We start from the raw sequence: 12,523 nt of genomic DNA, 5'->3' as shown, positions 1-12,523 counted from the left end.
TTTTCCAGCTGGACAGTGACACACCAGATTCCCTGGGATCCCAGCAGGGTGGTCTGTCACCTGATTTTTTTAAGATTTTCTAAGCCTTCTGATGTTGACATTTTTGTAGCGAGCTTTCTCACACACTTTCTGTAAATAACTCACTGTTTTGCATTCTTTTATGGAGGAAGAGAAATTTGATAGACTGTTAGTTCGTCCAGTGTCGTTGGAGAGGTGGCACTGCCACCCTCCAATCCACTGTCACTTTTAGAAAACTATAAATGTTAAGAGTCAGAAAATAAACTTTTATTTTTTCTTCCCCTTGAGAACAGCTGTTTGCACTTGTGTTCTTTGGTGTCCTACAGTGACAGTGGTCCAGCAGCAGGATTACCCTGTGGACTCCCTGCTCTCAGCACTCCCCAGAGAATTCTGCTGCATCAGGGTCTCAGGGACAACTTCCTAACTGCAAATTTGTGGTGCCAAGCAAAATAATACCAGATTAATTAACTGCACCAATTCCTACACTTCAAGAGGAAAAGAAAAGCCCCACCATCATTTCCTATTGTCTTTATTTATTGATTCCCAAGCAGGAGCAGCCACCCCGCTTTTCAGCAGGGCTGCACACAGACACTTCCCCAGGCTCTGGGAGGAGCTGACAGCTCTCAGCACTCCAGCAAACACTGCCTTGAGATTCCTGAACAGAAGGAAGGAACCCGCAGCCAGATGAGAGGCATGTGAGGGAATGCATCCATTAGCACGTACAGGGAGATGTCTTGTTAATAGAAGACAGAAGGAGGGACAAAGCAGGCAGAGAAAGCAGCCAGCAGTTAGTCATTTTCTCACACACATCATTTGGCTGGGAATGAGACACACATCAATCCAGGCTTCCTTTCTACGCTTTCAGAGCCAGGGAAAACCAATACTGAAAAGCAAAACCCAACGCCAAAAGGCCGCTCTTCAAAACTGCTCAGCACCCTTGCAAGTCCTCAAATAAACAGGGAGAAAATGCAGATTTTCCTCATAGGGCAGAGAACTGCCATTTTCAAAACCACCTTTTGGATTCAAAATTGTTGCTCTGTTTCAGATATTTACTAGTGAAGAATTAGAGGCTCTTACCTCCAAACCAAAGCACATCAGAGGATGGCCTGAGGCTGGGGAGGAAAAGGGGTGAGGACCTGCCAAGAATCACTTTTGCCATCACCAAAACCCTTTCTCCAGCTCCTGCTGTGAGCATAAAATAGGAAGAACTGGCTGAGCCTCCAAGACAGGCCTGGGTTTGCTTTGCTTGATTGGTTTCTTTAAAAAAATGGCATTTTGGAGGGCAAAGAAGAAAAGCAGAGCAGGGATAGAGACTGAAGGCTCAAGTGAACAGTGAATTGAACAAAACTTGATTTTTCTGCTTTTATGAGATGAAACACCATTTGGGAAGTTTTAGTTTGTGGAATACAACCCAAGTCTCACCCCAGCAGCACAGATCAAAGACTGGATGAACAAGAAAATTGCTCAGCTTGCACCACTGCCATGGAGAACGTGAAGTGCAATTGCAAAAGTTACTCATGCAGTTTCTTCAGGGAACAGGACCATAAATAAACAGATAGTAACCTGCCCTCTAATAACACCTGTAACTCAAATACAGACATGTTTACTAGTAAACCAGCCATGTGCAAAATCTCCATATAAATAAATTTGTTTTAGGAGATTCTTTGCCCAAATCATCACCTCTGATACCTCCTGAGCAAGTGTTTCCTGCACTCCTTTGCTGGCAGAGAGGATTTACTGCAGTGTTGATATTCACTCCAACCTGCTCTCCTGAAATGACATTTTGGCATACAGCTGGTTTCAACTCCTTCTGTTTAAGAAAAGCTCAAGATAATATAGCTGCTCTGAACAACATTTAATAAACACTTGACTCATTGTTACTCAGCCCAATGACTTGTCACTGAACTTAATTTTAATAGCATACATCAAAGCAAAAATAGACCAAGAAATAGTTATCCCTTTCTTGATGAATTAATAAAGCTTAAAAAAAAAATCCTTGAATTGCCATGGGAATATTAGGATGCAGGATGCCCTTTCAAGGAGATCTGTAGTTTTGCATCTGGATGTTTTCTTCTTTTGCATTTTATAAAGTATGAAGGGAAAAAAACCCACGGCATGATTCATCACTATTTGCATGAAACTACAGCAAAATCAAGATATTAAAATCCATTTGTCACACCTTTTTTTTTTCTTCCTTCTAAATACTTTTCATAAGCCTATTTCAATAAGTCTTTTCATAATCTCCTTCTGTCCTGTGCTGGAAACAAGATACTGAGCCCAACAGGTATTTGATTTGCCTTAATATCACTATTATTCTCTTAAGACACTGAGATAGCAAAGAAGAACAAATATGGAAAGGTCAGAGAGGAGCCAGAGAGGAGGCAACCAGTGACAGATAAAGGGCCAGCTCAGCAGAAACACATTTTCCCTGTGAATAATGCTGGAAGAGGTAATAAGATACTGAAACATAATTCAACTACTGCTTAAAGTTTAGCTACCACACTAAAATTTCAGTCTATCTGCAGATCCTAGGTAAATGCACCACTGAAGGAAAATCATCTACAGATAACAAGACATATAATACCTTTAAATATGTATATTATGTATCTCACATTAAGATTTATACAGCTGCAGCTGTTAAGGAACAGATTTTTCTATGCAAAAGTACAAGTTAGCTCTTTATACACATATCTAGTAATTAGAGATGCCACGATTAAGAAATAAAAGAAAAAAATACCTTAAGACCTTTGAAAAACCTGTGTTAATTGATACATCAGTATTCCAGTTTATAGACTTCCTGGAGAAGGAAATCCATTTGATGTTCCAGATACCCCAACAAAGAAGGAAAACTAACCAGCCAGTTTGTCACAAGATACTCCTGTTCCATCCCACATCTCAGAGAAACAACATCTGGTTTTGAAACTACTGCTGGAGTCCCCTCCAAACCATTCTCCTTTGGCTGATATATTGGTAAAACAATAGAGCATTTTATGGATTCTTGGATTACCAGCACTTTAAAGTTAATATACAAGGGGAAAGCTCTGTTGACTCTGATTTTTTTCACATTTCCTGTAAGAAGAAACCCTCTAAATGTTGACCTGTGAAATCTGGTGACAACAGGGACTTTTATTATTACAGCTACAAGGTTTTTGGTAGCACAGTGTTTATACATCAGTGACTCTTGTTTTGTGAAGAAAAGCAGGCAGTTTCCACAAACTACAAGGATGCTGAGCACAATGAACAATTGCTTAGCACTTCATTTCCTACATAATAATCATTTTCTTACATGTAACTAAATATATTTCAGGTAGTTTATTAATTTATAAGCTTTGTTGTGCACATCTCTGTGTTTCTGGCATCACTACACACAGGCTGCTCAAAGTGTTGATACTCTCTGTCCTCAAACAGTTTCTAAGTGTCCTCATAATTGCTTGTCACCTGTAAAAGAGGTTCAGATCCGATGCAAAATTAACATATGGTGAACAGATGGAGTCGGAACAGACGTTTGCCGAGAAAGTACTCACACCAAAGACTTTTTGGCTTCAGTCTTTTAGGACCTTCAGAAAAGTCCTGCTTGAAGCTCCAAGTCATAACAATCAGGTGAACATCATTCCTCAATGACAAGCTCGTGTTGCAAAAAGTTTTTTAATGACCTGCTACAAAGAGAATGTGTACGGAACAAAAACGCAAGCACGAGGTCGCTTATTACGATGACTGAAATTATTATTATGATTGACAATTAAACGAAAAAACCAATAAGTTAATAAGAAATATTTCACCCCCCCCAAGCATGGAAACTCTTCCAAATATTCCATTACTTACTGAGGAGGCAGGACAAGAGTTGTTGGCTGGGCTTTGGGTCTGCGCTTTGCAGAGACTCCCATCTGGTTGGCCGAACGTTTCAGAGACTGCTGATTCAAAAGGCCAGATGCCAGCCCAGCATGGTACTGCAACTGGATAAGAAAAAACATATATATATTAAAATACACACCTCTGCAGTACTCTGTCTGTGTCAGAGCTCTGCTACCTGTGGCACCCGATTCAAATTACAGCCAGTCAGGAAGTTGGTGTGTGGTATTTCAGATATATTGCTGGGTGGAAGACAATAAGGACAAAAGCACATGGGAAAAGTCTGCTGTGAAATGGGAGCATTAGGGCAAGTAGGATGGTGAATCAAGGACTTCCTCTCAAGTCTACGTCTCTTGAAACTTGGGCTTGCTTCTAAACATTGACACTGTTTCTCCTCTCTAGGGAATAAACATTCTCTCTTTAGGAAGAAGATAAGAGGAAGACAGATGCAACCTTTTCACAATATAAACCAGCTTTTTAGAAATAACACTCATCTTTTTCTTCTTAAACATAAAACCACAAAACATTTGCAAAGGAGTTTCTATCACTGTAAAGAAAAATCTTGTTTTTAAAATACCTGCTTGCACATCTCCATAGCACTGCAGAACAATTCACATTCAGCAGCTTTCTCCTCAAAACTTCTCTTTTCCTTTGCCAATAAAAGACAAATTTTTGAAGGACATAACATGAATCTGCAGGATTTTGAGCTCTCAGATTTAAGAACAGCTACAGGGCTCTGCCTGTCCTGCAACCACCTCCAAGTGCAACAGGTTCTCCTCTGAACACTTCCAATTACATTCTGAGTGCCCCAATTTTGAACTGGAAGGGGGAGGAAGATTCATTGTCAGACAAATATTATTTCCTGCATCATTCCAGTACCTGGATCTATGTGTTCACTACACTGTCTCAAGATTTGGTCTGAAAAAGATGAATTGTTTCACAGTTAACCCCTCTAACTCCATGGTCTGCACACAAAAAATGGGTTCATCAGGAAAGTATGATTTTAAAATGTTCAGAAAACGAAATGGTCTTAGACCAAGCTGTTCTACAGGGGCTGAGTGAAAAAGGGGGATGAAAAGCTTGGAATGATGTACCCAAAACCACCTGTGAACAGGAGGGGAGCAATGCCCTGAACCAGCTGGACTCAGATGTCCCTGCTCAGCACATCCAGAAGGATTTTTAACAGGTTCTGGGTTCCCTTGGCTGCTGCGCCACGTGAGCTCAGCCTGGCACAACATGAAGACACATCACATTGCTAATGGGAAGGGAGCTGTGCTCTGCCAGGGAAGGGGGGGATTTTACTGCCCCAACCAATGGATTCTGCTCAAATTTGTTTTTTTCCGACAGTTTTCTGAAATGAAAAAAAATCAATGAGAGCGATGGAGGGTCCCTGTTTGAAAGGCCATGTTTCAGTGTCAGGGCTTAGTTTTCAATCTTCACTACCTGAATGTGCAGGGAGTGCAATATGCAGGGAATTAAAGGCAAAGACAGCTCTGGCAGAAGAGCCTGTTGACTCCAGGAATATGCCTTTCCTTTTCCTTTCTGTATCTTTTTGTGCTGGTGACACCATCCACTGATGTGCCCTGTGCAGGTGTTTCAGGTAAACAACATCATTTGGACACTTGCTCAGAGATGGAGGTAATCACTGATACTAATCAGAGATGGATTTTAAAGGTAACCTCTTAAAAACATTTCATAACCTCCCAGCTAGTGACATTTAGTGGTCAGGCATTAAAAAAATAACCAAAAAGCTACTAAAGGAATAAAAAAAGAAACAGATTCTAAACCAAAATTTTTTCCTTCAAGACTGACTCCCAAGTGATTAAGTTATTTTTATTAATTATAAGTATTTCTCCCTAATCTACCTTTGCTCTTAGGAATGCAGGTCCAACTGTCAAAACCTGTAAGGGCCATTAAATATTTACCAAACCATCTTTATAATGGGAGAAAAGGTCAAAGTTAATAAAACTGACAGGCAGCTTCTGTCCAGCTTGATTTATACATTATTAAAGCATCACACTGTACTGCACAGAGTGCTCTCCTTTTTGGGGACAGGGGGTGTTCACTGAAGGGACCAGGAAATTGTTTCTTAATCATTTTTCTGAGGAGCAGAAGCAAGACTGAAAATAGTGCCAAAGCAGGACCACAGGTATCAGAACTATGGCCAGGGGATTCATGGTCTGATGGATAGAAAATACAGGAACCATTCAGTTCCCTTTTCTTCTTACAAAATCAACACCTTTGTCTGCCAGCACCAACCATGAGAGAAATGTCAGCTAAAAACACACCAACCCCCCCAGCAAATTTTTGCTTACTAACAAGAGAATGCCATTTCCAAACACATTCTCTCCACTTTAGGGAAAAGTGCTGAAATGCACTGTCAGAGGATGCTGTGGGTGCTAAAAGGCTCAGGCAGGGAGGCTGAGAGGAGCTCATGGGACACAAATCCTGTTTGGGGTTAATGAGCACACAGAAGCTCAAGGAGTCCTGAATCCAGGGAATGCTGGTGGCTGCAAGAATATGGGGAGAAGGTTGTGGGCACATGGAGACAGGAGGTGACAGAGCTTGGGTTGGAGCAGCAGCGCTGCTGTGTTCCAGCACCTCTGGGGGGTTTGAGGCCCCACGGCCAAAAATTGCGGAAACGCCAATGGTCAAACCTGCCCTACCCAGGGCATTCCCAACAACGTTCCCCACAGCGTTCCCCACAGCGTTCCCCACAGCGTTCCCCACAGCGCTCCCCACAACGTTCCCCACAGCGTTCCCCACAGCGCTCCCCACAGCGTTCCCCACAGCGCTCCCCACAGCGTTCCCCACAGCGTTCCCCACAGCGTTCCCCACAACGTTCCCCACAGCGCTCCCCACAGCGTTCCCCACAGCGCTCCCCACAGCGTTCCCCACAGCGCTCCCCACAGCGTTCCCCACAACGTTCCCCACAGCGTTCCCCACAGCGTTCCCCACAGCGCTCCCCACAGCGCTCCCCACAGCGTTCCCCACAGCGCTCCCCACAGCGCTCCCCACAGCGTTCCCCACAGCGTTCCCCACAGCGCTCCCCACAGCGTTCCCCACAACGTTCCCCACAGCGTTCCCCACAGCGCTCCCCACAACGTTCCCCACAGCGTTCCCCACAACGTCCCCCACAACCTCCCCTCTGCTCCTGGCCCCTGTGCCCAGTGGTGAATACTCACTGAATTGAGCACTGCACCAGGCAGTCGTGCAAATCATTCCCCTATCAGCTGCAAAGGAATTCCCCATCACTACTGCAAGCACCCATGTTTTCCAGCTTTGGGGAATTCCACCTGGCTTGTGTGAGGTTAAGCTTTCCCTAATGAAATATTTTTCTGTATAATATCAATAAAATTGATCCGTTTTCCCCAATACATGCAGATGAAACAGAAAATCTATTTCAGAAAAGCAAGAAATCAAAACCAGCAACAACAAAATCAATTTACAACATTTAGCAGCCAGGATAAACCCCAGTGCCAACTTGTACAGGTTTATGATGAATCTCATGATAGCTGATATTTTTCTAAAAACTGCAGTTCCAAGCAGATGTGTGAATTCTGCTTAGGAATGTAGGAAAGGTAATGAAAGTAACACTTCAATACATACAAAGGCTTTACATGATGCTAAATAGAAACAGAACTTGGATTACTTTAAATTACCTTTTAAAGATTAATTATTTTTCTACGTTAATGGCCACATGGCTAGATTTTCTAGCACAAAATGCTATCACTAATATTTCACATTTTCAGTGCTCATGAGTATATTAAAACTATATTTCTGTATTAACAGCTCTTAATCTTCCTCACTAAGTGAAAAGCATCAACAGTGAAAGCACTTGGGAGTTACTTTTCTCACAGCTGAATTGTAAGGAGGGCAATTTCTTCATCTACATAAGATGTCTTTGGCTTTCACAGGAACTATTTAAACAAAAAAAGGTGTATTAAAGAATTACAGATCTGATTCAGCACTGAAAGCATTAATATTTTTAAAGAACTTAATCACATATCTTTTCCTTACTCTACTCCAGTGACCCTTCTTACCAGAAATAAGGTAACAATGAAAATAATCAAAAAGAATCTCTACATCCCCCAAAAATCCTGTCTTGTGCAGATGATCTTTAAGATTTGGAGCAGACAGAAAACTTCTGTTATAGCCAGAACCCTGCAGGAAAGGTCCCTTTGTTCAGCTGAGCAGCACTGACCATATTGTGACAGCTTTCCATCTTAGCCTGTAGGGTTACTTTGCAGTGAATGTTATGAAACCACAAACATGGGCACAGTGCTCATTTAAAACTTTGAAAACTAAAGCTTCATCATTAGAATCAAGCTGGGTCTAGAGGTCTTGAGTTTAAATAATTCATGGGCTGGAGATTTTGCATGTGCTGACTGCTGCCCAAACAAGTGAGCACACTGCACTTACTGACAAGGCCATCCAAAGTTGCAAAAATTGGTTGAAAGAAGGTAAGAATCAAGGAAAAAAAAAAGAAAAAAAGCAATCAATTGGAGCATTAGCAACTGATCACATCAGCTACAGCTGCACATTACATTTACATTTTGCTATTAATTAAAGCTTTCTAAGCACCAACACTTTAAAAGTGAAATCAGAAGAATAATTTTCTTTGTAATCACATTACCCTGTTATTTATTATTCCATTCTTATGTAAATCCTTAGTGATCATATATATAAACAGAAAAGCGTTTTCTCAGATCCAGATAACGTAAAGTTTATTTCCATTCCTCCAAGGAATGCCTTTTAGAGAGGTGGCTGACAGAAACTCACTGTAATCCTGGGGATGCACATTTGCCTCCTTTAGGATGCACAGTGCTCTGCCCCTCATCATTAAACAACTTCTCCCTTGCAGATGAAAAGGGATTTGTTTATTATGATAAAACTCTACTTGCTCTTTTGAAAGAGCAACCAACAAGCAAGCAGGACACTCCCACAGTTTCATCTCTGCAGAGTAAAGCAGGCAAGAGAGAAATTATACTACCTTAATTGATATTTTTAAGCTTTTTTCAGATAATGAGGCCTGTTTGGAAATTCTCTTTTTCTCCCAACAACGTTTGATCATTTCAGGACAGCTGAATTCTTGACTTGACCAAAACAGCATCAATAAGCCAAAAGGAGAGTCTCCAATTTCTTTACTCATTGGTTTTCCTCTTGTTGAGCTGGGTTGCAGGCTTTTCAATTAACAGAAAAACTAGACAGCATGTCTTTGCTCTATTTTACTATTTAATTAGGACATTTTATTCTATTTTTTAAAAAGCATTTATGCCCTCTTTCCAGTTTACAACAACATTTAAGCAAGAAACATCTATCCATGAGAGGAACAAAGGCTGCTCCCATCCCATTCTTTTTTAAATCCCTGTGGAAGTTATTGCCCCTTTTGCCAAACACCCTGATCTGACTAAAATGTGACAATTATGAGCTCACACTTCTCTTATTGTCCCCTCTCATGCCTGGGCTGTGAGATGCCAGGTCAATAAACTGGGATATGGAGCAGGCTGGGAACATCACCCTGCAGAGGGGTTCTCCCTTAGGGCTCTCTCCTCCCTCCCTCCCTGACCTAGGGAGTTCAAAAACAAGCTGAGACATTTTTATTTATTTCTATCTATAATGACACAATAGTAGGAAATGCATTGATATACATCCCTGTTTCTTTTAATGCCTTGTTTTTGCTACAGGTTTTATTCCATTGTCTCTGAATTCCTATTTTTGCTGAGAGTGCTGTTTTAATTAGTGTCAGATTTCAGCCCTAAAGTGTGTTCTTCCTACTTTTCTTTTGAAAACACAGAGGTTCTGCTGATGAATGACTGCTGATGAATGCTCCCTCACTCCAATACTGCTTGCAAGTCTTTGGCTTTTAACCATGCAGAGATAGCAAATCTCACGGCACTTTCTTCAAGGAATTGGTCAAAACTTCAGCATCTGCATCCTTGCTGCCAATAAAATGACCAGCACTGTTCAAAGTCCCTGCAAAAGCCACTCCTCCTCCTCCACCTTTTAAAAAATGTTCTGGAACCCATTTAAGAGCTACAGAAGTGATATATTCTTGCTTTTCAGATAATGTCAACATGAAGGGACACTACACAGCCATCAGGATGGATTTGAAAGGGATCTAGTGTTGAAAATGGATAAAGAGGCAGAGTAATCATAATCTGGGGTTACAAGCTACTTTATGCACTCTTTAGAAGAATAACTGTATTTTATGCTTCAAATGTTTATACCTCCAGGTATTCTGAAGGGTTTGAACATACATATTTACTGAAAGATAACTAAATGAACTGGCATTTATTTCCCTGCATATGCAGCTACAACATGAACACATAACAGAATTACAAAAAGCAAAGTAGAATTATTACATTGTGTTCTGCATGTAAATTACAAAATAAACCCAGGTGCAGTAACAAACAGCAGCAGCAGGTTATTTTTGAGTAACCCTGAAGGCAGGTGGTGGGTACAGAGGTTTTCCAGAATAGGTAAATGGTCTCATGTCACTCTGTGAGGTGTATTCACAATTGTGTGCTCCTTTAATGGACTTCATTAAAGTCTAAAGACCCAAGAAGTGCACATGATCAATAGCTGACAGAAAATCCTAATTCCTTTTTGACAGAAGCATTATCATTGTATAGGACAAACAATCTGTAGCAGGGGAAAGTCATCATTAAACTCCAAGATAAGGACACAATTACTGCCTTCCCCCAGAGCCCTGTGCTCCCTTAAACAGCCACCAGGACTCTGGAGACACTGCTCTCCTGCTAAAATTAGTATTTTCTAAAGCCCAAGACTAAATCTTTGGTGTCAGGGGCTCAGGTGGCAGCTGTGTCAGTATGAAGGATGACCTGCTGCCTCTGTGACAGGGCGTGCTCAGGTGCTTACACAAGGAATGGGAAGATAAAGCTCAAATGGCAGAATAAAGGGCTGCAATCAGGTACAGAAACATTCCCCAAAGTGTCCAGCACCCTGCCAGGATTTGCAGCTCTGAGGGGGCATTTACCACAGCAAACAAAGTGCTTTACAGACAAATCAAGAAATTAATACTCTTCAATAAAATTTCTACACGGTACAGGTTATGTAAATCCAACCAGTACAGTGCACAATCAGACAAAGGGGAGACAGGCAAAGCAGAGATGAGGGAAATCCATTAGTGGGTAAGCAGTGGAACAGTAATAACAACACTCAGTACTTGTGCTGATTTATTCTTTCCCTAACTCATTCAATTTAATTATTTTAACTTCTGCTGAATGCCTTTCCTTAGCTTTGGTGACTTGCACAATAATTAAAATGCACAATATCTTTAGACTTTAGGCAGATACCCATACTAATGGCTGACAACAGCCCAGCTGAGGGCTTTCCTCAGTCTCCTGTGCCTTTCCTGAAGGGGAAATTGGAAGATCACAACTCCGGGCTCCATCCCAAGGCTCTGCCAAGCTACACCAGACATCACCACTCTCTTCTGTGACCACCCCACTGTACCAGCACAGCAGAAAGGGCTGAAGGAATATTGTTTAAACTGAGCTGAAGTTGCCAAATTAGGAGCTAATTCTTCCTTAAATGGTTACTTTTGCTAATATCTTTCTTTACATCCAGCAGGCATCCTGAAGCAAGGCTGCAGGGGATGCTGATTTCCAGCCTGCCAGTGACAAGCAATTAAAGCTTGAAGCTGGAGACTTCTGGAACAGAATGCAAGAGGCCTATTCCCCTATTCCTACAACAGCTGCAGGATATTCATGACCAGATTGACTTATCCATCTTTTCTAGACACTATGAAGTAACCCACAGAAAATATTCATCCACAAATAAGAGCAAATCTTAAATTTAAGATCATTATTATCACTAATTAAACTAAGAGGTTTTAACTCTCATCCTTCCCATGTAACACCAGAGACTTTTACAGAGACAAACCCTGGAATCACCCCAGGTGTCTGGAAATTCTGAAAAATCTGATTAAAAGCTATTTCAAGTAAGACATCCAAAAAATCAGTAGACATTTATAAAAGTCTTAGGCAAATTACCTCTTCAGACATCAAAGAATTAAGTTATGAATGTTTTTGGGAATGCAAAAAGAATCTATCAGGTTTGATTGATAAAAGTGTAGCTTTTAACTAAGACTGAACAAATGGAAGACTGGCAACATTCTTTTCCAGAATAATATGCTTCCTCTGCTTTTTTCCAGCATAGTGCACATAAATCAAAGAAATGTTAAAGAGGCCCATACATCACAAGATGGCATTTCTAAACTATTTACAAAATCTGTTATAGTCAAGAGGATGGAAAACACAAAACTGTGACCAGCAAAGTTCCTGAAAGAAAAAAGGTACTTCTGCCATCCCAGCAGGGTAAGGGTTGGAAACTCTTGACTGTAGAGTTTAAAACCATTAAACCAAGACAATCCTGATAATGCAGGGCTGCAAAAAGCAAACAGTATAGAGTTATCAGCCAAAATCTGGTGACAACTAGACCAGAGCACTGAGTACCATGTCCAGGGATGGTGATTGCACTTTCCTGATCAGCCCTTTCCAATGTCTGAGCAGCTTTTCTGTGGAGAAATCCTTCCTCATGTCCAACCTGAACCTCCCTGGCCAATGCTCTAAGGGGGTTTGAAGTACAAAAACAGGGCTTTGTACTGCAGAGAGCCCCAGAAATCCAGTGC

The 12,523-nt window shown here is 41.3% G+C and overlaps 1 protein-coding gene across 1 annotated transcript in view; it reads right to left on the bottom strand.

Annotated features, from left to right (window-relative positions):
• Positions 1–12,523, bottom strand: part of MED27 (mediator complex subunit 27) — an 85,173-nt gene that overhangs the window by 48,274 nt on the left and 24,376 nt on the right. The window contains exon 3 of the mRNA XM_054284212.1: positions 3,841–3,971. Within this exon, the coding sequence (XP_054140187.1) occupies positions 3,841–3,971 (131 nt within the window). The remainder of the gene's footprint in view (positions 1–3,840; positions 3,972–12,523) is intronic.

This window comes from Melozone crissalis, unplaced genomic scaffold (genome assembly GCF_028551555.1).
Source record: "Melozone crissalis strain CALT ecotype California unplaced genomic scaffold, PUWL_Pcris_2 ptg000041l_1, whole genome shotgun sequence".
NCBI lineage: Eukaryota > Metazoa > Chordata > Aves > Passeriformes > Passerellidae > Melozone > Melozone crissalis.
Note: the sequence above shows the minus strand (reverse complement) of the source record. Positions and strands in the feature narration are given on the sequence as shown.